Source organism: Vulpes vulpes, chromosome 1 (assembly GCF_048418805.1).
Source record: "Vulpes vulpes isolate BD-2025 chromosome 1, VulVul3, whole genome shotgun sequence".
Lineage (NCBI taxonomy): Eukaryota > Metazoa > Chordata > Mammalia > Carnivora > Canidae > Vulpes > Vulpes vulpes.
This window is the reverse complement of record NC_132780.1, coordinates 129,975,884-129,999,121: the sequence shown is the minus strand read 5'-3', so window position 1 is coordinate 129,999,121 and position 23,238 is coordinate 129,975,884. Positions and strand designations below refer to the sequence as shown.

At 54.1% G+C, this 23,238-nt stretch overlaps 4 protein-coding genes across 57 annotated transcripts; 3 read left to right on the top strand and 1 right to left on the bottom strand.

The window, feature by feature from the left end:
* The first annotated feature begins 94 nt into the window (after positions 1-94).
* On the top strand, positions 95-7,474 carry GPANK1 (G-patch domain and ankyrin repeats 1). Of its 2 annotated transcripts, none has more exons than XM_025990431.2 (3): positions 95-429; positions 1,543-2,167; positions 3,183-7,474. In XM_025990431.2, exons 2-3 carry the CDS (start codon positions 1,557-1,559, stop codon positions 3,625-3,627), a joined length of 1,056 nt encoding a protein of 351 aa, XP_025846216.1. In that variant the 5' UTR covers positions 95-429; positions 1,543-1,556; the 3' UTR covers positions 3,628-7,474. The 2 variants fall into 2 exon arrangements, with proteins under 2 accessions (XP_025846216.1, XP_025846215.1); XM_025990430.2 differs by having other exon boundaries at positions 144-429; positions 743-2,167.
* C1H6orf47 (chromosome 1 C6orf47 homolog) lies at positions 5,850-6,713 on the top strand. The gene has a single exon (XM_072727852.1). The coding sequence runs from the start codon at positions 5,850-5,852 to the stop codon at positions 6,711-6,713; it is 864 nt and encodes a 287-aa protein (XP_072583953.1).
* A 120-nt stretch (positions 7,475-7,594) lies between the features above and the next one.
* Positions 7,595-12,501, bottom strand: APOM (apolipoprotein M). Of its 4 annotated transcripts, none has more exons than XM_025990438.2 (6): positions 12,397-12,501; positions 8,980-9,134; positions 8,630-8,703; positions 8,445-8,543; positions 8,175-8,273; positions 7,595-7,741 (listed from the first exon to the last, which is right to left on the bottom strand). In XM_025990438.2, the coding sequence occupies exons 2-6, from the start codon at positions 9,030-9,032 to the stop codon at positions 7,716-7,718; spliced, it is 351 nt and encodes a 116-aa protein (XP_025846223.1). In that variant the 5' UTR covers positions 9,033-9,134; positions 12,397-12,501; the 3' UTR covers positions 7,595-7,715. The 4 variants fall into 4 exon arrangements, with proteins under 4 accessions (XP_025846223.1, XP_025846220.1, XP_025846222.1 ...); XM_025990435.2 differs by lacking the exon at positions 12,397-12,501 and adding an exon at positions 10,959-11,335; XM_025990437.2 differs by lacking the exon at positions 12,397-12,501 and adding an exon at positions 11,165-11,335.
* Positions 11,781-22,739, top strand: BAG6 (BAG cochaperone 6). Of its 50 annotated transcripts, none has more exons than XM_025990415.2 (26): positions 11,815-12,083; positions 12,737-12,863; positions 13,953-14,070; positions 14,197-14,393; positions 14,629-14,682; positions 14,841-14,915; positions 15,504-15,742; positions 16,255-16,384; positions 16,856-17,053; positions 17,243-17,495; positions 17,823-17,900; positions 18,012-18,119; positions 18,240-18,352; positions 18,455-18,542; positions 18,743-19,026; positions 19,443-19,734; positions 19,890-20,059; positions 20,236-20,289; positions 20,406-20,508; positions 20,589-20,713; positions 20,861-21,007; positions 21,108-21,167; positions 21,261-21,413; positions 21,492-21,599; positions 22,123-22,269; positions 22,554-22,739. In XM_025990415.2, exons 2-26 carry the CDS (start codon positions 12,750-12,752, stop codon positions 22,647-22,649), a joined length of 3,504 nt encoding a protein of 1,167 aa, XP_025846200.1. In that variant the 5' UTR covers positions 11,815-12,083; positions 12,737-12,749; the 3' UTR covers positions 22,650-22,739. The 50 variants fall into 50 exon arrangements, with proteins under 50 accessions (XP_025846207.1, XP_025846200.1, XP_025846214.1 ...); XM_025990420.2 differs by having other exon boundaries at positions 11,827-12,083; positions 18,458-18,542; XM_025990417.2 differs by having other exon boundaries at positions 12,080-12,269.
* Positions 22,740-23,238: the final 499 nt, after the last annotated feature.

Genomic DNA, 23,238 nt, shown 5'->3' with positions numbered 1-23,238 from the left:
AGAGAAACTGGCGAAGCGAAGAACAGGCGAACTACGAATCCCAGGATGACCCACGAACGACCCTGGCGTCGCGAGGCCCAGGAACAAGACGCTCGGGGGTGGGGAGCAGCGGGATACCACCGGAAGCGGAAGCGCAGTACCCCGTTCTGGGCCAGGGAGTATGGGAAATAGAGTCGTAGGGTCGCGCAACTGAGGGGCCGAGAGGGGGCGGGGAAGGAACGGGGCTGGAGGGCCGGATTCCTGCAACTCCCCTCACACAGCGAGGCTCTGCCCCCGGTGTTTGGCGGCAGCCCAGGGTGCTGACCTCGTCCCCGACTACCCCACCGGGTCCTTGTTGCCTGTGGAGCCTCTCGCCAGAGTCAGGCCCGCCACTGGAGGCCCCACCCGGGCGGGTGCTTCACCCCGGGGTCTAGTCTCCTCAGGCGGGAGGTGAGGCCGGGCTCCTTGCTCGCGGGACGTGGGAAGAGTGGGCTGGGCTGAGGTGAGCGGTGTGAGAATTGGGACGGCCCGTGCGCTAACCTGAAGTGGCGCCAGCCATTCTGCTGCTCGTCCCCTTGCACTTTTCCATCTCCTCTCGGAGCTTGAATGGGGCCTTCTGCTGCGGGCACTAAGTGTGACCTTCGAACCCTGCTCAGAATAATGGTGAGGGGTGGCGTGACGTTATTTCACTTCACGGCTTCGGGGCATTCCACAGGTTTCCTCCCGCCTTCTCAGAGCCCTTCTTAACTCGGTGATTTCGCAGGTCCAAAAACTGCGCTCGAGTGGGGGGCCACGTTCCGGGAGGCGAAGGGCATTGTGGGGCGTTATGTAGAAGTAGGACCCCAACCGACAGAGCCTCCGTCCTCGCGCTGCCTGGGCACGTGGCATCCTGGAGGGTCCCACCGTGGGAAGGCTCAGCCTGGCGCTTCGCACACGCCCGCACCCTCAAGTTCTGCTTTGTGGTGGTTGATTTTTTTTCAGTCACACGTGTGTGTCTGGGTCGTGCGGCTATTGGACTGGCAGCACCTTTGCTTAGATAAAATTTTTGCGGTACAGAGACCCTGTGGGGTCTCCACAGAGACTGGAGTTTCTCCCCCAAATCTGCTTCTTGCATCCGGAGAAGGTTAAAAGTCAGTTTTTGTTTGGAAAGACGCTACCCTGACATAGGAACAAGGAAGATTTAAAGGGCTAGGCTGATTGTTTTCTTAACTGCACGTCTTACCTGGTGATCAAGTAGTTTGAGAGAGAAGCTGTTTTTACTTATTGGTGACGATAGGGATGGGCCTCTGGGCAATTCTCATTAAATCTTTGTTAAGTTAACCTTTACGAGGGATATGGGCTGTTATTGTATGGCTCCCTGTTTTTCCACATGACCTATGGTCCTTAGGCCCTGTAGGGTCCTAGGTTGTGGGGTCACTTAGAGTATAAGAGGGGGTTTTGACTTGGAAAAGGCTACTTTTGCTCATCCCAGCAGATCTGTGGAGGTGGTTCTGGTCAGTGCAGAGCCACCAAGGGATTGGCTTGCTTGTCTCATACTCCCTTTAATTAGTCTCATCATCTCAGTTCTCCCAAAAGCCATGTCCAGGCCCTCCCTCATCACCTTCACCCCGGCCACCAACCCCAGTGACCTCTGGAAAGATGGGCAGCAGCAGTCACAGCCTGAAGAGCTGGAGCCCACCCTGAATGGGGCTGCAGCCCGGGCTTTCTATGAGGCCCTGATTGCAGAAGAGAGCAGCATCCCTGGATCCCAGAGATCTCAGCCTGAACCTGCCAGGAAAAGAAAGAGGAAGAAGAGAAGAATGATGGGGGAAGCTGCTGTAGGAGCCTCAGCAGGACATGGACAAAGGAGATCCCATGAGGCAGAGGACAAGATGACCCATTGGATACTGAGGGCAGCCCAGGAGGGTGACCTAGCAGAACTAAGAAGGCTATTGGATCCCCACGAGGCAGGGGGAGCGGGGGGCAATATCAATGCTCGGGATGCCTTCTGGTGGACCCCCCTGATGTGTGCTGCTCGAGCAGGCCAGGGGGCTGCTGTGCGCTATCTCCTGGGCCGTGGAGCTGCCTGGGTGGGTGTCTGTGAGCTGGGTGGCAAGGATGCTGCTCAGCTGGCCGAAGAAGCAGGTTTTCCTGAGGTGGCGCGCATGGTCCGAGAGAGCCACGGAGAGACGAGGAATCCAGAGAACCGGTGAGAGGAAGCCTTAACCCATGCCCATCTTTCAGTGTGTTCTGCCCTTCCTAGTCCCTCCATGCCAGAGGCTCTGGAACAGACTCGAAGGTTCTCTCCCTGATCCCCAGTGTAGGTTGATATGGCAGTGGAATCGAGTAGTAGTAAATGTGAGCTCCCTGTTTTTGTTTTTTGTTTTTTTTTAAAGATTTTTATTTATTTATTCATGAGAGAGACAGAGTGAGAGAGGCAGAGAGAGAAGCAGGCTCCCTGCAGGGAGCCCGATGTGGAACTCATCCAAGGTCTCCAGGATCACGCCCTGGGCCAAAGGCAGGTGCTCAACCGCTGAGCCACCCAGGTGTCCCAGCTCTCTGGGTTTAAATTCTGATTCTACTTACTTGGTCAAGCAACCTAATTTTTATGTGCCTCATTTACCTTATCTGAGAAATGGGGGGTAACAAGAACACCTATGTTAAAGAATTGTAAGGATTTAATGGGTCAATATATGTAAAGTGTTAGGATGACGGTTTACCCTATATATATGTGTGTGTGTGTATATATATATATGTATATATATATATGGCATTAACTACATATATATAGGGGATCCTTGGGTGGCGCAGCGGTTTGGCGCCTGCCTTTGGCCCAGGGCGTGATCCTGGAGACCCGGGATCGGATCCCACATCAGGCTCCTGGTGCATGGAGCCTGCTTATGTCTCTGCCTCTCTCTCTCTCTGTGACTATCATCAATTAAAAAAAAAAAAAAAAACATTAAAAAAAACCTGTATATATATAAATATATATACAAATTGTAGTTATTATTATGCCTTGCCCAAGATCTTGTGAAGCCTGGTTGCTATTTCTTCTAGCTGTTCCCCTCTGGGTCCCTCATTGCTAAGTGGGTTGGAAGGCAATTTGTTTCTTAGCAGAAAGGCTAGAAAGACTTCCCACCCTGCCACCCCGCTCTGCCTCCCTCCCTCCCTCTACTCCCTCCACTCTTCCCCTGCCCTCATCTCTTTCTCTTTTTCCCCTACAGGTCCCAATCCCCTTCCTTCCAGTACTGCGAGACCTGCGATGCTCACTTCCAAGACTCTAATCATTGCACATCAACTGCTCACCTGCTGTCACTGCCTCGTGATCTCAGGTCCCCCAGCCTGCCCCTTGGGGTGCCCACCTCCAGCCCAGGCTTTAAGCTGCTGCTGAGGGGAGGCTGGGAGCCTGGAATGGGGCTGGGACCCCGGGGTGAGGGCCGCACCAACCCCATCCCCACTGTCCTCAAGAGGGATCAGGAAGGATTAGGCTACAGATCGGTGCCCCAACCCCGAGTCACACACTTCCTGGCCCGAGATACTCGGGCCATAGCTGGGAGGGAGAGAGCCCCTCGGGTGACCACACTGAGCTGGAGAGAGGAGAGAAGGCAGGAGGAGAAAGACAGGGCCTGGGAGTGGGATCTGAGGACATACATGAACCTTGAGTTCTGACCTTGGTAAGGTCTGATCCTGATCTATTGCTGAAGTCTGAACTTGGACCTAGGCACTTTAGCTTTTACTTCTGGGGGTCTGTCCAGGTTCCAAACACTCAGATTGTAGTCAGTGGGCTCTGCCTTTGGGAGAGAGGAGCTGAGAGCTGAAAAATAAATCAAATTTCTTCTTTTGTGTTTTATTAACTTTTCTGGAAGCTATTGTGGGAAGGCCAAACAAGTCTGGGGGCCACATGCAAGTCCTACCTGAGCCAGAAGGGTTAGCCCTTTCTGGTGGCAGGATAGGGTCACCTACCTGTCCGTCTGGTTCACTTCCAGGTCCTAGCCCCAACCTGGAATGCCCCCAGCTATTCTTTCAATCCCCTGAACCAGGAATTGCCCAAGCTCTATGCCAGGCTTGCCTGTACCAGTAAGTGTCCCCTGACCACTCCAGCCAATTCAATCACTGTTTTATTTTTTCAACTACTGACTTTTTTTTTTTTTTTTTAAAGATTGTATTTATTCATGAGAGATGCAGAGAGGGAGAGGGAGAAGCAGGCTCCCTGCAGGGAGCCGGATGTAGGACTCCATCCTGGGACCCCCCGGGGTCATGCCCTGAGCCAAAGGTAGATGCTCAACCACTGAGTCACCCAGGTGTCCTTTTGATTACTGATTTTAAACAAGTTCAGATACTATGTGCTAAGAGGTGTGAGACAGTCCCAAACTTCTAATTGCTCACAGCTGGGGGAGGCTGTGATCAAATACACAATGCATAGTGAGGGGAAGCTTGGGAAAGCTCTCAGAGGTGATGAGAGTAGGCAGGGTCTTGCAGGAAGAGGCCAATGGGCTGGGAGGGCTTAGGAATTACCCAGCCTCAATGGTGTTAGCTGAACTAGAGCCAGAACTCTGGCCTCCCAAATGTAACCTTTAAATCAAGGTTCACTTTATTACCTGAAAACTCCGGAGATAGAAAGCACATTATTTGTCTACACTTGTCTCCTCCGCCCTCCTGCTGCTCATACCAGGTTCCTGGCTGAAGGAGAGCTTAACTGTTGTCCGACTGACCCCGGGAAGTAGAATGGGCCTGGAGGGATCAGGAAGATCAACACGGGTACCGGAGAAGCAGCTTGCTTTTCCAGAAAAGCCTTTCATGAAGCCATGGCCATGAAAAGACGGCGTAGGGGGGGGCGGGGGGAGGCAGGGAAGAACCAAGGGGCAAGGAAACACTGGCGGCCCAGGGACCCTGGGGCAGTGAAAACTGACCGCCAGGTTTCCCCTCCTGCCCAGGCCCGGCCAAATCTCAGCGCGCACCCCGCAGAGTGGCGCGTACAAACGCGCGGGGGCGCAGGGGGGTGGGGTGGTTCTGCAGGGCCCGCCCCGCGAGCTGCAGGCTCCGCCCCCGTCTGTCCCTCCAGCCCTGGTGCAGCTGCTTCCGGGCTCTGCGGCTCCAGGCGGCCTGGGGAGGCCGCGGCCCGAGAGGGGTCGCAGTGCACAGTGCCCGGACGCCTAGGTACCCCGGCAGGCCCGCGCGCTTGGCCTAGCGACGACGATTTCCCGAGACACCTCTGGCCTGACCTTGTGGAGGCTGCGTCTCAGCTGCCGGTCGGGCCGCTTGATTCATAACCCTCTGAATCAAGGGAAGAACGCTGCTGGCTGGAGTTTGCTCAACACCTCTCTCCTAACCCCCAATAGGAGATTGATTGCCTGTTGTTGAGCTCCCTTAGGTCAGCAGTTCAGGACTCTCCAGATTGGGATTACCTGAGACCCAGGGCCACCTTCCTTCCTTCCTTTCCTCTTGGATGGAGTACCGCCTCTCCAGTTTCTGGGGCACCTTGGGGCGTGGCCTTGGTGAGTGAAACTTGGGGTGCTGCCTGCAGGAAAGGAAACCCAGAAACCCAGGGAGAACACCGTGGGGGTGACCCAGGCCTTGTCAGGTCCTGGGATTCTTGTCCTGGATCTTGGGTGTGGGGTGGTAGTGGTGGTGGTGAATGAATTTGGATGTGCCTCTCTCCTTTACCTCAAAATTGAAAAGGAAACAAGCCGCTTTCCACACTTGAGGCTGCACAGCATCCCGAGAAGTGGAGAGCCACTTGTGAGTTCAGAGTAGAACTCACGAAACAGATAACAGTTCTTCTGAGCTGGAACAGACTGGCTTCAGAGGAGACACTCAGGCCCCAAACCTGAAAATCTAAGAGGTGCCAGGAAGCAGCCCCAGAATCTAGGGACTCACTACACATCCCAACCATGTTCCTGCGACGGCTTGGTGGTTGGCTACCTCGCCCCTGGGGCCACCGGAAACCTACGAAGCCTGACCTGCCTACCCCAGAACTCAGACGAATGGATAGCTCCTCTGAGAATTCAGGGAGTGACTGGGATAGTGCCCCAGAAACCATGGGAGATGTGGGGCCTCCCAAGACCAAGGACACAGGGGCACGGAGGAGCTCTGGGGCTGCTGCAGAACCAAGCAGGGAGTCCCGAGATGAGCAACTGGGGAGCAACAGAATGGATTCCTTCAAGTGGAACAAGACTGCTTCTAACACTCAAGAGTCTGGGAGACTGGAGACTGGAGGGACCATTCCCAAACTGGGCTGGGATCCTGTGGACTCAAGTGGCACCAGACTTGGAGTGTCCCCTGAAGAGGTACTGAGCCCCCCTGGGCCTGAAGCCCCAGTGGAGAAGCCAGGGCGGCGTCAGAAGCTGCTGGGCTGGCTGCGGGGGGATCCAGGTGGAAGAACAGGGGCTCCCTTGCAGTACCTGGGGAGCCCAGAGGAGAGTCTGCAGATATCAACCAACCTGACTCTGCATCTATTGGAGCTGCTTGCCTCAGCCCTGCTGGGGCTATGCTCACGCCCTCTGAGAGCAGCTTTGGACGCGTTGGGCCTGCGTGGACCACTGGGCCTCTGGCTGCATGGACTACTATCCTTCGTGGCTGCCCTGCATGGGCTCCATGCTGTGTTGAGCCTACTTACTGCTCACCCTCTACACTTTGCCTGCCTCTTTGGTCTCCTACAGGCCCTGGTGCTGGCAGTCAGCCTCCGGGAGCCCAGTGGGGAGGAGGAGGCCACTGACTTGGAGGATGAGAAGTTGGAGAGGGAGGGTGAGGAATAGAGGAGACCCAGGAGAGGGGTTATGCCTGCAGGATAGGGTGTGACCTAGTGACCCAACCCTGAGTGGGGTGGGAGAAAGAGTAGGTGTAGGAGAGTGGGGGCCATGCCCCAGATTGTAAGCATAGGGACCTCAGGAATGGGGAAGAAACCCCAGAGTGTGAGGGCATGGCCTTCCTTCACACACAGGAGAGTAGAGCTATTTAGGGCATCTGTTTATGTACAATGGGGATATGGCCCTTGAATTCACCAGCTGTTGTTACTTCTTGCTTTTACATTTCTCCCATTTCGTTTATTCTTTCCACCTTTACTTTTTAAAAGAAAAAAAAAAGCATAGTGGTGAAAAATAAAGACTAAAGAGTAATCTTTACCTTTCAAAACTACCCAGAGGTGGAGACCAGAAGCAGGACAGAAAGGCTTCTGACTAGTGTAAGAGGGTGGTTGGAGACCCAAGGGATCCCTTGGATCGTAGGATCTAAGCCATCTAGGGAAGAATGGGACTGAGGCAGGTGGGTTAAGGGGTGTGGATAGGGGCCTACAGTGATTAGGAGCCTGCAGGAAGGATCTGGATCTTCCCAGGAGCCAGGGGGAGTGGGGATGGTGCAGGTCGTATAGGCAGGAGGACCGATTCAGAGGGGTTGGCAGTTCAGACAGGCAGTATGGGGAAGAACTGGAGCTTGGAGTTCCCACTCTGGGACTAGGTGTTTGCACAGTCAGCAATAAATGTGTCACATCAAATCCTAAATATACCACTACAAAGAGTTACCACCACTCAGTGTCATTTCCTGACGCCGTCCAGCAGGGGGTTTAGGTGGTAGAAAGTGCAAGGAAGTACTGAGATAGAGGTGGGGAAGACTGATGTCTGGAGACAAACCCGAAATGAGATGAGGACTGAAAAATCATCTTTATTACTCTTGAAAGGGAGTTGGGAGTCTCCAGCTTCTCCTTCCCCCAGCACAACTGTAGCTCTCACCATATCCATCTGGGGCACAGATGAAACCACAGGTCAGTTACTGGACAGCTCACAGGCCTCTGGTGGGAGGAGGGAGAAAAGAAGAGAATGGAAAGGAAGGAACTCCAGGGAAAAAAGCAAGGTTGGTGATGGTGGGGTAGAGGAGAATGCATTTCTGCTCTTCCCCACATCAAAGAAGGGGTCTCTGAGGTCTTTTTCCCTGTGTCTGACCCCCCCCCCCCCCCCCGCTCCTTTTATCCACCACAAACTCAGGAACCTCTCTTTTGAGTAGCCCAGAGCCCATCCTGGCTCCCTCAGGTGACATCACAGCTGTTGGCCACATCCTCTGGTGCCATCACAGCCTATGACACAAATGGAGGTGTCAGCACAGCCACTCTAATAATGTCAGCCTTTGGCCTGCCCTCCAGTGACATCACTTGAGTCCCTTTCATCCAGCATCTGCAGAAGACTTGGTGAGTCCTAGTCCTCTTCTGTGGGACTTTACCCCCTTACCTTGATTCCTGGGAGTCCGTAAGAAGGCCTTAAAGTCCAGGCAGGAGGTCAGGGACTGGAACTCCTCCACGCATGTCTCATGAGGGTGTGGTGAGCGATCTGGAAGAGCAGGGCAGGGCCAGGCCCATCAAAGTCCCAGCTTCTCAGCACTGCCCTGGTGAGGGGAAGCACCCAGTCCTTCCTGGGATGATTTCATAAGGCCCAGAGTGAGAGGCTCTTCCGCCCTCCTGTGTTTCTCTCCAACCCTTCCTGTCTGGCATCCCCACTCACTGTAGAGGAGGAAGCGCTGGTAACCGTGGCCTGACTCTTTCAGCATGATTCCACCGGGGCATGAGCTAGAGAAGAGCATGGTCCTCATGTCAGGGCGGCCTGTTGAGGGGGAAGTGTGAGGACAGAGATGCAAAACCAAGCAAGCCCAAGGGACATGGGGAGAGTAAAGGCTGGAGTACACCAACCTTCAGTTCTGAGATCTGTGCTCCCCTCAGTCAAGTGGTAGATCCATTTCCGGGGCACACAGTGTCCATTTTTCCTGCAGAAGCGGTGGCAAAGACAAAAGACAGTGACACAGTGTGACTCCCAGCCACACAGTACCAGCCTCCATTTATCCCATCTTATTTCTCTCTGAAGTTTCAAACTACCAAGGGATGGTTGGGTAGGCTCATCTCTTTTCAGAGGGAAACTAAGAGAATTGTTGAATTTAGTGGGCCAAAAACAGTGGATATCCCAAAGAGCCTGGCTCTTGGTGGGTGGGTGCTCATATTTTGGGCAGAGACTGCACCCCCTGGTGCCCTGCCTCATCACTCACATGCGGATGGTAGCACGAAGCTGGAGCTGCATGGGGGCAGAGCCTGTAGCCATGCTGAAGACAATGTTGTCTACAGGGTCAAAAGTCACCAACTCCTCCTTGGTGGGAGCTGCCCCTGCGATGAAGTACCACCTGCCCAGGTGTGGCTCTGGGAACTGCAGAGAATGAGGGGATCAGAAGAGGGTGGGTCCCCACCACAGGGCCCATTCAACCTCTTCATCTTTACTCTTAAGACAGCAAGACTTAGAGGAGTGGCGTGGCAGCTGCTTTGTTCTGACTAGAGGTGGGTTATGACATGGAGTCATTAAGCAATTTTTCCTTTGTAGCCCTCTCAATCAACCTGAGTAACCACCCAGCCCCCAATTCTACTGTGTTTCCACATTGATGGCCACAGTACTGTTTTTTTTTTTCACTTGTTCTTGCATTCATTATCACGATACTCACGGCCTTTCTCCCTTTCGTTCCCAGCATGGCTTCTGGTCATCCAAGGCCACCCACTCAAGTCCCTCAGAGCTCCCACCATCAGCTTTCCCCATTCTCAGTCCATACCTCTTTCCCATCCACTCCCTGAGTTGTCAGTTGACTGTACTCAGGGCACTGGTAGATGGAGTTAAGGAGAATACCAAAGAGATAGAGCAGAGCTGCCCATACTTGGTGGAACATCTTCAGGTAGCAGGGAGCTGGTGCTCTTCGTGAAGTGGCTGGTGCCTTAACTGCTCTCCCCCCACCCTCTTGTTACTTAGTCCACTCTGCTTCCAGCCCCCTTGCCTTGACCCTTGACCCTTTCACCTGCTAATGAGTAACTTCAACCTTGTTTTCCAACCCAATCATAGATTACTTACAGTGTTCAGGCCTTCCTCCCCCTCTTCTAAATGCCATCACTCCATAATACACCCTGGCATGTCCAGAGTCTCTTATGAATTAATGGGAGCTGAGCCCTCCAGGTAGAAGCCTGTGGCCCTTCAACCTGTATCCGAGCTGGATATCTGCTCAGTTGTATAGCACTGAAAAGAGGCAGACTGATTCTTTCATTCATTCACTTAGCAGACTGTTGTGAGGCCCAGCTGTGTGCCAGCTAAACCCCTAGGGACATAAAAATGAATGACAGTCCCTGGCCTTGAGAGCAGTAAAAAGAAAACTAGCTGAGTAAACAAAACAAATCATTGCAGTACACAGCCTGGTAAGTTCTTTAAAACAGGTATGAACCAGGTGCTGGGGCCTAGTGGATGGGAGGCCTTCTTTCTGAAGTAATTGGGGAAACAGTATGTACAGCCCTGAGAAAAGTTCACTCACTTAACGTTTATCATTAGAAGAGACTACATGATGTAAGGGTTAGAAGATATGGGTTATTAGGCAGAGTGGGTGCAAACCCTAACTCCACTATGTATTAGATCTTGCAGTTTTATTAATCTCAGTGCCTTTTTTTTTTTCATTTTCATTTCATTGATGACCAAATCGTCAATCTCACAGGATTAAACGAGATTATGCACTTTAATAAAGCCCTTGGCAAGGGCCTGCCTATTGTTAAATCCGAAGGAAATATTCGCTATAATTAATGTTTGTAAAGGCACTTACAGTTTCTGGGGGCTCCAGGTTCTCAAATAGCAAGAAAATAGTTGTCAAGAAGCAGTCATTTGATAGTGCCAAGGGGGTGGGGCAGTTAATGCAATGAAAGATGGCGCTTCCTAATAGATTATGTATAAACCACAGACTGCCAATTTGTTCTGAGTGGTAGGGTTTGTTATGGGATTGTGATTTAGTTAAAAGAAAATTTGGGTAACGGGTATATGAGGGCTCATTATAACATCTGGGAGTAATGTTTGCCATTTTTTTTTTAATGTTTGCCAGTTCTTATAGTAAGAAGCAAATATATATAAAATACAGTAATTTATTGGGATAGTAAAGTAGACGTGCTTGACCCGGGGTCTGGTAGGCCTGGGTTTGTCGGTTCTGCCTTAGTTTTGCCTAAGTGTACTCACCTATACAATGGATGTAATGACCATCTCCGGTATTGAAAGGCTTTTAAACAGGACAGTACGCAAAGCCCTGAGTATATTCCTGTTACAAACCAAGTGCTCGCTAAACAATTATTTATTAGGGCTCTTATGAAACAGTACTGGGAATCGAGTAGGAACGACAGGCCCCACAAAGGCCGTGGGCCCGGGAGGGAGGCAGGCAGGCCTACCCGAGGCCGAGGTTGGGGGCTCAGGCGGTGAGCACTGCCCAGTCCGCCGGGGGACCCCGGCCTGCGGAAGCCCTTCGGTGGCCCCTTCAGTGCTCCAGGGCCGGAATCCTGTGTTTCGGCCCAGTCCAACTCCACTCCTTTCCAATTCCCAAACTCGGAGGCGCCCTTTCTGAGGAGAGTCCTGAGAAGCAGTGAATCCGTAGTTGCTCCACAACATGGCGTGTCCACGGCCGCACGCTGCCACCGAGGAACATGGCGCCCGCGTCCAGCCAAACGCCCACCACGCAGCGCCGAGGTCGGCCCCAACCACGCGGCGGCACGCCCCGGCTGCTCGCGAACCACCTCCAACCGCCTAGAGAAAGGAGGACTTCCGGAGGCGCTGAAGACAGAATTTTAGGAGGCCAGCGCAGTGCCGCCTCAAATTCTCGGCCGGCCAAGACTTTAACAGAGATTCACGAGGCATAATCCCCAGTCGCCAAGCCGCTAGAGGCACACAACTGTCCCAAGCCTCTTGAAACATAGTCTCTCACCTGGTAATTATTTTCAGGCATTTAAAGTAGCCACCTCAACCACCTACAGCTCAAGCGCGTACTCAGACAAGAACAGCGTTAGCGGGGGGTTGGGCGGTGCCTAAAGGTGTACGCATGCGTAGTGCGACGCGCGCAGGCGCAGTACGGTCCCCCGGGCGACGGTGGCGGTGGCTCCTCGGGGTGTTCGGCTCCCTCCCATCCAGGCCGGCCCCGGCCCGTCTGGCCCCAAGGAACTCACTGTTTGGGGCCGCGAACTTCCTCATCGTTCCCAACAAAAGTAAAACTTCGGGACCTGGGGGGAGCCGGAAGTACCGCCTTGCGATCCCCAAATACTATCGGGGAAACGGAAGTGACCATCGGTGGCAAGTTGGGGGAGACCGGAAGTGACGGTACCGTGGGGAAGTCGGGGGCGGAGCCCGGGGTGGTGGTGTGGGTTGCGGTGGGGTTTGTGTGTATGTGTGTGCGTGCGTGTGGTGTGTGTTGGTCGCGCCGCTCTACTGGAGCATCGAGGGCAGGCGGAAGAGGGGGGCAGTCAGCTAGCCAATCTGGCCCCCCGTGCGTGTCCGTCATTTCGGGTCTGTCGTGATTTAGGCGGGTTCGGTGGGCGTGGCGTGGCGCGCGTGCGCGAAACCACTGTCTCCGCAAAATCTGGCGCGACTCCCCCCTCCCCCCGCTCGCGTGTGCTCCCCGGGGTTTGCCGACCTTTGGGGCCTTTGTCGTATCGCGACTGGTGATGACACGAGTCTCCTGCTTCCTACTTTGCCGGCTTCCCAGCCTGACTGGCCCTCCCTTATTGTGATTGGCATTGCGGAGCCCCTCCCATCTGCCCGTCCTCCAGCTCCCTGTGCCGTCGATCTCCTGCCTGCCCTTTGTGTTTCTCTCCTGGTGCCTCGGAATCAGAAGGGGAATGGGGGCGGGTGTGAGTGTGTAGGCTCGTGCGGGAGAAACTCTTCAGGTATTAGGGCGGAGACTCAAGCCGGTGAGGCTTCCGGGTATGTCAAATCAGCTCTGGGCGACAGGCTTCCCTCCCTCTATTCTTTAGAGATCTATCTGCGATGGAGCCCACTGATAGTACCAGTACCACTTCCAGTATGGAGGAGCCTGACAGCCTGGAGGTGCTGGTGAAGACCTTGGACTCTCAGACTCGGACATTTATTGTGGGGGCCCAGGTGAGACCCCAGTACTTTTGGAAGACACCCATTAACTCTTTCTGTTGTAGGTCTGTTATCCTGAGAGAACCGAATTTTTTTCGTCCTTAAATCTTACTTCATTGGTTCCTTTGTTCACGTTCTAGATAGGACATTTTCTGGTGTTTGTTGTTGAGGGAGAAGGTATGGATTCTGTCGAATGAGGCAGATTTTGTTCTTCTGCCTTTTCCCACCTTGAAAGAATTCAGTGCAGAGGGAAATACGGAGGGAGAAATATATATATGCCAGCATCATGAGTGAACCCCAGCCCAAGAGGACAGACATGGCTCCTGCCTTTGGGAAGGGAAACAGAACAGAGATCCAAAACTCGAGTCTTAAAAATTGGTCAGGTCTGTTTTATGTCTTTAAAGGCTAGAAGTCAGAGCCTATAATGCAGGTAGAACTCTAACACACTGCTGAGCGGAATCACTAGTGTGTGTGGCATAATTTGAATCTTTTGTTTTTAGCGCCACAGACATGGCTGGTTATGCCATTAATTCCTGTGATATTTTAAGACAAAATCATGAGGGGTTGGTCCATAGCTTTTAAAATATATAGAAAAAATCATATAGGTCTTTGTGATTAGATGTTTGTAAACTGGTGCTTCCCAAGAATCACTACTACAGTTAGGACAGTGTTTGCTCTTTTCTTTCTGCTCTGTTGAACCTTCCTTTCTTGATTTTCTACTCCTGCTTCCTTATCATTGCATTTGTCTTTGAGATTGCAGAGTTGTATCATTTTGTGTTTGGGGAGGGGTCATTGGTATCTGTAGACACATTCCTTTGGGAGCGGGGAGAGAAGGATATGTCACTCAGTATTTCTGTTTCTCAGCCACATAATTTTCTCTGGGCACATAATCTGAACTTTGTTCATGTTTATTGTCTGTTTTGACAGGTGTTAAAATGTCTTAGTTTGGGGCTTTGCATGATAATTACCTCACAGTCAAGACAAATGGGTAGCGATTTTATGGTTGAGTGGTTTTTACCCCTCACTCCCAAAAGTCACTTGTTCCCCTTCTGTACTTCTCTTTCCTCCAATCGCTGCTAGTTTTTTGTCTCTTTTTCCTTGTAGATGAATGTAAAGGAGTTTAAAGAGCACATTGCTGCCTCTGTTAGTATTCCCTCTGAGAAACAACGGCTCATTTATCAGGGACGAGTTCTGCAGGATGATAAGAAGCTCCAGGAATACAGTAAGAGTTTGGGGGAGGCAGTTCAGAGGTTGTTGAGGCAGCTGTCTAGAGAGATGAGTTGAGGCATTGGGCTTACCTGATTATATAATGCTTTGGTGTGTGTGTGTGTGTGTGTTTTTCCTGCAGATGTTGGGGGAAAGGTTATTCACCTGGTGGAACGGGCTCCTCCTCAGACTCCGCTCCCTTCTGGGGCATCTTCTGGGATAGGATCTGCCTCAGCCACCCATGGTGGAGGACCCCCGCCTGGTACTCGGGGGCCTGGGGCCTCTGTTCATGACCGGAATGCCAACAGCTATGTCATGGTTGGAACCTTTAACCTTCCTGTAAGCTTGTGTTCCACATAGTACAGTTTTTGTGGGGAGGGGTGGTTTGGTTGTGGTAATAACAGAGAGCTCATAAGAAAGGTGTCTTGGTCTTTAGATTGGGTTTCCAGGGTCCTGCGGTCTGATACGGCCTCAGTCTTTGAGAAAAAGGGTGGGGCTCCAGAGAATGAGTTGGAGGTGTGGGGGCCTTAGTATTTGGCTTCTCCCAGAGCAACTTCCCTTACCCTTTTCCCAGAGTGACGGCTCTGCTGTGGATGTTCACATCAACATGGAACAGGCCCCGATTCAGGTATCATGGGCCTGGGAGGGTCAGGGAAGGGGATCTGGGAGAAGGAGGCCATGAGATGGGGTGGACCTGGTGAGGAGCCCACTTGGCCCTGGTTCAGTAGGTGGTAGAGTGCATGGCTTCATCTCAGACGTACCCTGATTGTACTTTTTTTACCGTAGAGTGAGCCCCGAGTACGGCTGGTGATGGCTCAACACATGATCAGGGATATACAAACCTTACTATCCCGGATGGAGGTCAGTGGGCAAGGCTGGCTAGGGTCTGTCCGTTTCTTCATTCTCTCTTAATGGTTTTGTGTCCACCTGGTGGCGAAGGCATGACTGGCCATATCAGCTGGATTCTTCCTGCCTAATCTGGTCTCTTCTCTTCGGTCTTCACTCTTTGGGGTGAAAAAGTATCTTTGTTGGGCTATCTTGTTCCTGCCAATCCTCTGGGTGCCTGGTATCTGGGAAGTTTATTTCGCATTGGTCAGATAACTCTCATGGCATCTTTTCTCAATTATAGTTTCTTAATTAGCATATTTGAGCTGAGCTGGCCCAATTCCATTCGTTTGTATTGTGATTGTAGCTTGTGACATTTTTTACTCTTCTTGTGGAAGCTTAGAGAACCATAATTCTTCTATTTTGTTAGTAACCCTTAAGTATTACAGCTATTTATTATGTGTCTTGTTAAAAGTTTTGCAGTGGTTGCTAGGGAGTCAGACCAGTGCAAAGCCCTGCCTTCAGGGAGCCTAGTTAGAGTTCCTTCTCCACTCGTTCTGTGTTGACCTGAGTAATCTGCAGCAGTCTCCTCTTCCTCTGGTATCCTGAATCTCTCCACTTCAGTGTCGAGGGGGACCCCAAGCACAGCATAGTCAGCCACCCCCCCAGACGCCAGCTGTGGCCCCGGAGCCAGTAGCCTTGAGCTCTCAAACATCAGAAGCAGTTGAGAGTGAAGTGCCTCCTCGGGAGCCTATGGAGGCAGAAGAAGTGGAGGAGCGTGCCTCAGCCCAGAGCCCGGAACTCACCCCTTCTGGCCCAGCCCCAGTGGGCCCAACACCTGCCCCAGAGACAAATGCACCCAAGTGAGAACTAGAGGGACCCTCTGGGAGAGTGGTTGGGAGTCCTAAGTGAAGTGTGAGAACCAGGAAGGGTATGATAGAAGAAGAGAATTGCTGGGCAGTCTTACCTGTGGGGTTAGCATGGCAGGGCAGAGAGAGTTCCGGACCAGCTGAATGAGGTTGGGGCTGGCAGTTGAGCCAGAAGCTCTTCTCTCTGGGCTGAGGAAATACAGATGCTGTTTCCTGAGCCCGATCAAGGTTCTCTCCCGAGTTCACATAGATTATGTTCCTTTCTGAGAGTTAAGTTTCTTGCCATCGTAGGGATGGGATTGTATGGCAAGAAAGACAGACGCAGTTATTTTTCTTGTTGTCTTCCCGTGGGTGCAGGTGAAGGATAAGATGTTCTGCTAGTGCTAGAAGGGATGAGGCCAGAGGTCTGGGAGGCTGCAGGGGGACAGGGCAGGTGTAGTCTGTCAGGTTGGAGGTTGGGGATCTAAGGAAAGCCTCGGCTCACTGCCTCTTGGGGTTGCCCACAGCCATCCTTCCCCTGCGGAGTATGTCGAAGTGCTTCAGGAGCTACAGCGGCTTGAGAGTCGCCTTCAGCCCTTCTTGCAGCGCTACTACGAGGTTCTGGGTACTGCTGCCACCACGGACTACAACAATAACGTGAGTGCCACCCACCCCCTCACCCCCAGTTGTGTCCCACATGGAACAGGCAGAAATACATCTAACCCTTTCTTCCAAAAAAATACTGTCTGCAACAAAACAGTTCTATAGACTTGTGAGTAAATGACGTGTTTTCTTGTATAGGGAAGGTGACGATCTTTGCATAAATCTACTGTTTCTGTCTCTTGATTCCTCGATTCAATTACTCAGGAAGCTTAGGTAGAGTGAGGGAGATTAGTAGATGATGCTGTACTGATTTTCTGTAAGGCCTGTTGTAATAGGGAACTTTCTGCGTATTTGATATAGAAGTTATTTGCCGAGACTGGTCTACCTGGAAGCTTCCAAGGCTATAGCTGAAGGTATAGAGATAGAGAGTATGGGGCTTTTCAAGGGTGTTACCTGTTTTTGTCGTCAAGGTTTATTGCAACCTAATATGTGTTGCTTTCCTGTCCTCGGCCCTGGGGGTTACAGCAAGAGGGCCGAGAAGAAGACCAGCGCTTGATCAACTTGGTGGGGGAGAGCCTGCGGCTGCTGGGTAACACTTTCGTGGCGCTATCTGACCTCCGCTGCAATCTGGCCTGTGCGCCCCCACGACACCTGCATGTGGTCCGGCCCATGTCTCACTACACTACCCCCATGGTGCTTCAGCAAGCAGCCATTCCCATCCAGGTGGGTCCAGGGAGCCTTGGAGGGATGGCGAATGACCCAGAGTAGCTGTCAGGCTTGAATTGAGAAGGGGTAGAGACCTCGGAAACACAAAGTGGTGGAGAACGGGGAGACTGCAGCAGTATACCTCGGGATGCTCTGGGTTAAGCTCTTGTTTTACTTATTTCTGCCTCCTGCCTTTGTCTCTTCCAGATCAATGTGGGAACCACTGTGACCATGACGGGGAATGGGACTCGCCCCCCCCCAACTGCCAATGCGGAGACAGCTCCCCCTGGTCCTGGGCAGGCCTCGTCCCTGGCTCCCACTTCTACCACTGTCGAGTCTTCAACCGAGGGGGCTCCCCCGCCAGGGCCAGCTCCCCCCCCAACCACCAGTCACCCAAGGGTCATCCGAATTTCCCACCAGAGCGTGGAACCCGTGGTCATGATGCACATGAATATCCAAGGTGAATGAGGGTTGGTTGTCGGTAGAGAAGAGCAGCACGATGTGGGAGGTGGGTTGGCACGGAGATGTGAGAGAGCGAGGGTGGGGATGGAGCAGAGGAACCAGGACAGAAGCTTGAGTGCACATGTGCAGGGAAGGGCAGGAGGGACTGCTTGTCCCTGCAGGTTTGTTTGCGTGGCGAAGGGAGTGCTTCCTCCCTTCTAGGTGGAGGGAAAAGCAGGCTTTCTCATGGGGACAGTAAGGGCCAGCAGGATGCTGGTCACAGGAGGATGTGGTTAAGCCCTGGCGCCGCCTGCCTCAGGGCCATTCTCTCTGTCTCCCTGCCCAGATTCTGGCACACAGCCTGGTGGAGTTCCGAGTGCTCCCACTGGCCCCCTAGGACCCCCTGGTCATGGCCAGACCCTGGGTAAGAGTGAGGGTATCAGAGCAGGCCGAGCTCTGGGTAGAGAAGGGGTAGGGCCGACTGGGTGGGTTGAAGGGGGTCCAGGTTCAAGGTTACATCAGACCCGCCCCCCAGGCTCCACCCTCATCCAGCTGCCCTCCCTGCCCCCTGAGTTCATGCACGCCGTCGCCCACCAGATCACTCATCAGGCCATGGTGGCAGCTGTTGCCTCCGCGGCCGCAGGTAATAACCTGGAAGGGGAAGCTTGGGAGGTGGGGCACGGTCCATGGTGGCGGGTGCTGTCGGCTAGCAGGCCAGAGCCCGGCCCTCAGCCCTCTTCGGTCTCCCCTCTGCCACCCACAGGACAGCAGGTGCCAGGCTTCCCCACGGCTCCGACCCGGGTGGTGATTGCCCGGCCCACCCCTCCACAGGCTCGGCCTTCCCATCCTGGGGGGCCCCCCGTCTCGGGTACTCTAGTGAGTAAGGATGGAGGAGCTCTCGTTGGGGGGAGTCTGGGGAAAGAATCCTCATGGGGAATGGGCAGGGCAGGACTGAAAGCCATTTCTGTCTCCCTCCAGCAGGGCGCCGGGCTAGGTACCAATGCTTCTCTGGCCCAGATGGTGAGCGGCCTTGTGGGGCAGCTTCTGATGCAGCCTGTTCTGGTGGGTGAGTCCTTGTTCTGGCCCGTCTCAACCTGAAGGGATGTCCACCACCCTGGAGGCCGGTTCTCCTCAGTCTCCTGACGAGCGCTTCCCAGTTTTCTCCAGAGATCCTTTTTCCTTGCTTCCTGCTGACAAGACCGGAATGAGATGCTGTGGTGTCTCGTTTCTCTACAGAGTTCAGCTTTTCTCTTTTGGTCTCTCCAGCTCAGGGGACCCCAGGAATGGCTCCACCTCCAGCCCCTGCCACTGCTTCAGCTAGTGCCGGCACTACCAATACCGCTACCACAGCTGGCCCTGCTCCCGGGGGGCCTGCCCAGCCTCCTCCCCCTCAGCCTTCGGCTGCCGACCTGCAGTTCTCTCAGCTCCTGGGGAACTTGCTGGGGCCAGCAGGGCCTGGGGCCGGCGGGCCTGGCATGGCTTCTCCCACCATCACCGTGGCCATGCCCGGCGTCCCCGCCTTTCTACAGGGCATGACTGACTTTCTGCAGGTGAGTGGCTGGCTTGCTCTTTGGCTCCACCCCCCCACGCCTGCTGGCCCAGCCAGGTGCTGGTGCCTTGTTTCTGTGATGTTGCTGCTGGGCTACAGCCCCTGGTGGCCTGTCGATGGGAGGGAGCCCTGGGACTTCATTGATTCTGATTCCCCACCTATCCCCATTTGGGAGAAGCAGCAGCTGAGGCTATGAGGGCATAGTACCTGGCATTGCTGCTTTGTAACCTAATGCGTTCAGGGGGAGAGGGGCTGGAGCCCCACCTAAGTCTGCTGCTGTGTCACATGTGTTCATTCTGTTCCAGGGAGGAAAGACCACAGTGGGGCTCTCCTGTTGGGCTTCTCTCAGCCTGTGCCTTTCTGGTGTCTCGTCCCCGTTTTCACCTTGTCTTCTGTTGTGTGTTCTCTGTTTGCCAGGCAGCACAGACAGCCCCTCCACCCCCGCCACCGCCGCCGCCCCCGCCCCCAGCGCCGGAGCAGCAGACTGTGCCCCCACCAGGGTCCCCTTCTGGTGGCACAGGGAGTCCTGGAGGCCTGGGTCTTGAGAGTCTTTCACCGGAGTTTTTTACATCCGTGGTGCAGGGTGTGCTGAACTCCCTGCTGGGCTCCCTGGGGGCGCGGGCCGGCAGCAGTGAGAGCATCGCTGCTTTCATCCAGCGCCTCAGCGGATCCAGTAACATCTTTGAGCCTGGGGCAGATGGGGCCCTCGGTGAGCCATTGAGGGTGCCTTGGTCTTTTCCAGGGAGGGGAGGTTGATGACCTTTGTCAAAGAGTGTTGCTGGAGCTGGATGAGGTCGATGGGTTGGTGGTGCGCAGGTAGGGCAGGGGGTAAAGGCCACTGCTGACTTCGGCCCCTGTCCCTAGGATTCTTCGGGGCCCTGCTTTCTCTTTTGTGCCAGAACTTTTCCATGGTGGACGTGGTGATGCTTCTTCATGGCCATTTCCAGCCACTGCAGCGGCTCCAGCCCCAGCTGCGGTCCTTTTTCCACCAGCACTACCTGGGTGGCCAAGAGCCCACACCCGGTAACATACGGGTAAATGAAGGCCGGGGGCCGCCACATGTTCCTCTTCAGCCTTTCTTTCTTGACTCCACTCTGTCACCTAAAGCGCCGATCGTCCAGCTTGAGCCCTGCACTTACTGGAGGTGGAGGGGAGGGCATGTCTCAAAGGCCAGGGTGGGGGATCTGAACTCCTGCTGTTTCCCCCTTAGACGGCGACCCACACATTGATCACAGGGCTGGAAGAATACGTGCGGGAGAGTTTCGTGAGTTCCTCATCTCCCGGGGGGCCGGGGTAGCTGCCGTTCCTCCCACCGCCTTGGAGCGAATGTAGTCTTCCAGGCTCCCTGATTTGGGGGTCTCCGTGTGTCTTGGTTTTCAGTCTTTGGTGCAGGTTCAGCCTGGCGTGGACATCATCCGGACCAACCTGGAGTTTCTCCAGGAGCAGTTCAACAGCATTGCTGCTCATGTGCTGCACTGCACAGGTGAGGGCGGCCAGGCACACAGGGCGGGGGGTGCGAGGCGCGGGGTGCCAGCTGCCAGCATCCCCACCTCTTGTCCACAGACAGCGGATTTGGGGCCCGTTTGTTGGAGTTGTGTAACCAGGGCCTGTTTGAGTGCCTGGCCCTCAACCTGCACTGCTTGGGGGGCCAGCAGATGGAACTCGCTGCTGTCATCAATGGCCGGATAGTAAGAACCGCGCAGCCCCCGGGCCTTTGTTCTCTCTGCTGTCCTGCAGTTCTTGTTTTGTCTTCTCCAAATTGCTGTCCTTTACCTTTGATACTTTTCAAAAGCTGGTTGAAGGTGTTGTGTTCCAAGGCTGCTTTCTGCCCTCAGCGTCGCATGTCTCGTGGGGTGAACCCGTCCCTGGTGAGCTGGCTGACCACTATGATGGGGCTGAGGCTTCAGGTGGTTCTGGAGCACATGCCTGTGGGCCCCGATGCCATCCTCAGATACGTCCGCAGGGTCGGCGACCCACCTCAGGTAAGGGCCTGGATGGGCAGTGCAGTCAGGGGACTTGCAGGGACGGGAGAGGCTTGAGAAGGCCTTTTGTGCTCTTCTGCTTCTTTGTCCGATTTCCTAGCCACTTCCTGAGGAGCCGATGGAAGTTCAGGGATCAGAGAGGACTTCCCCTGAGCCTCAGGTACCAGGGAGAGGTTGAGGGGCCAGATAAGGTGGCGGGGAGGGCTGAGGGTGGAAGATGCTGAAGCCCATGTTTTCCCGCTCCGACTTGCAGCGGGAGAATGCCTCCCCGGCCCCAGGAACAACGGCAGAAGAGGCCATGTCTCGAGGGCCCCCTCCTGCACCTGAGGGCGGCGGCGGCAGCTCCCATGAAGAGCAGGACGGAGCTGCAGCCGAGACTGAGCCTTGGGCAGCTGCCGTCCCCCCAGTAAGTGTCGGGAGGAGAGCTGGAGCACCAGGGGTAGCTGGACATGGCGCCAGCTCCTAGTCGTCTTTCCCTCCACAGGAGTGGGTCCCGATTATCCAGCAGGACATTCAGAGCCAGCGGAAAGTGAAGCCGCAGCCTCCCTTGAGCGATGCCTACCTCAGTGGTATGCCTGCCAAGAGACGCAAGGTTGGTCTGCCTCTTCCCTGAGGATCTCGTTTCATCCAGTTCCTCCCGGGTGGTTAGAATCAGACTAGCTAGAGCTGGAAGGACTTCTTCCTACTTTTGTCCTATCACTTATGGGGTGAGGAAACCTTCCTGGGACTTGATTTGCTCGTGGTGGTTGTGGCACACCCTCACGCTAGCATATGCCAGCAGTGTGGTCATCCCTCAACAGCCTGACTCCCCTGTGTGGCGAGGGCCTGCTTCCTCGCAGGCGGCTTCCTCTCACTGACTAGCCGAGTGCCGATGGCTCCACTTACCCTGTCCTTCTTGTATTGAAGAGTGAGTCCAGGATGCGCAAGTGTTGTGTTTTGGTCAGAGCCAGATAAAATTAGGGAGGTGTTTTTGCCGTCAGAACCACTCGTGAACTAGTTCCCTTCTCTCCACTAGCTTAGAAACTCAGTGGTTGGCTCCTGGAAAGGGTGAGCTGGGTGGTTGGCACTGGATCTGACGTCGATCCTCTTTTCCCTCCCGACCCCCTGTCCCCCAGACGATGCAGGGTGAGGGCCCCCAGCTGCTTCTCTCAGAGGCCGTGAGCCGGGCAGCTAAGGCAGCCGGAGCTCGGCCCCTGACGAGCCCCGAGAGCCTGAGCCGGGACCTGGAGGCACCAGAGGTTCAGGAGAGCTACAGGCAGCAGGTGCCCCCACCTTGAAGCAGAATAGGGATGGTGTAGTGGGAGGGGTCGGGCTAGGGCCTCTCTTTTCTGATTTCTTCAGAGACTAACTGGTCAGTCTGGGGCTACTACGTGATATTTTGAAGTTTTCCCCTAGTGGCATCTGGGAAGGCTCAGTGATGCCGTATTCGGCTTCTGACAGCGTGGCTGGTGGGAAGTGCTAGCTCCTAGGGGATGGCCTCGCGTGCTTGCTGGGATCCTAGGGCCCTGGCCCGTGCCCCTCCAACCTGCTTGTTCTCTCTCTCTAGCTCCGGGCTGATATACAGAAGCGACTGCAGGAAGACCCCAACTACAGCCCCCAGCGCTTCCCTAATGCCCACCGGGCCTTCACTGATGATCCCTAGCTGTTTGCTCTTTGGCCCTCCCTCATCAGGGGACCATTTCCCCCATCTTCCTTCACAGTATTTAAGGAATAAAAGTCAGATTTTCCTGGCTCTTTTGTCTCGGAGTTTTCCTAAGTAATCTAAATACTCGTCTTCTCTAAGCTTGTCTAAAATGAATAATAGTCCCTAGAAATCCAGCTGTTTAAGACCCCTGTCAACCTTGCCGAGTAAGGAGCTGCACGCTACCACATATTCATTGCTCAATTGCACAATGCTGACAAGCAGCCCAGCCCAGTGGTTTTCAGAACGCTTTCATGCAAAAGCATTTTACATGTAAATGAAATGGAATTCAGAGATGGACAAAAGTGGTTTCAGTGAAAAATGATTTCTAAGCAGCTGCAGACTTCACACACTCTTAGCATGACTTGCAGAGTGACTGGTAGAAAACTCTGCTGCAGCCACAGCAGCTTTAAAGGCACGTCCTCTCATTTGCAGCTGGAACAAAACCATGAGGAGGCTGCAAATTCTTTGCTGCTCCCTCCTGAGACACACGCCTGCTTGCAGTCCCGTTCCCGTTGGCTAGCTTAGTGCTGGGCTGAGACTGTGGCAG

Excerpts from the sequence above, each read along its gene's own strand:
- GPANK1 (XM_025990431.2), top strand. The coding sequence starts at position 1,557 with ATGTCCAGGCCCTCCCTCATCACCTTCACCCCGGCCACCAACCCCAGT. Across the intron at positions 2,168-3,182 it reads ACGAGGAATCCAGAGAACCG|GTCCCAATCCCCTTCCTTCC; the intron begins GTGAGAGGAAGC and ends TTTCCCCTACAG.
- C1H6orf47 (XM_072727852.1), top strand. The coding sequence starts at position 5,850 with ATGTTCCTGCGACGGCTTGGTGGTTGGCTACCTCGCCCCTGGGGCCAC.
- APOM (XM_025990434.2), bottom strand. The coding sequence starts at position 9,642 with ATGTTCCACCAAGTATGGGCAGCTCTGCTCTATCTCTTTGGTATTCTC. Across the intron at positions 8,274-8,444 it reads CCAGCGCTTCCTCCTCTACA|ATCGCTCACCACACCCTCAT; the intron begins GTGAGTGGGGAT and ends CTGCTCTTCCAG. Across the intron at positions 7,742-8,174 it reads ACGGACTCCCAGGAATCAAG|AGGCCTGTGAGCTGTCCAGT; the intron begins GTAAGGGGGTAA and ends TCCTCCCACCAG.
- BAG6 (XM_025990419.2), top strand. The coding sequence starts at position 12,149 with ATGTGTGTGCGTGCGTGTGGTGTGTGTTGGTCGCGCCGCTCTACTGGA. Across the intron at positions 14,683-14,840 it reads TGGAACAGGCCCCGATTCAG|AGTGAGCCCCGAGTACGGCT; the intron begins GTATCATGGGCC and ends TTTTTACCGTAG. Across the intron at positions 21,600-22,122 it reads TGCCTGCCAAGAGACGCAAG|ACGATGCAGGGTGAGGGCCC; the intron begins GTTGGTCTGCCT and ends CCTGTCCCCCAG.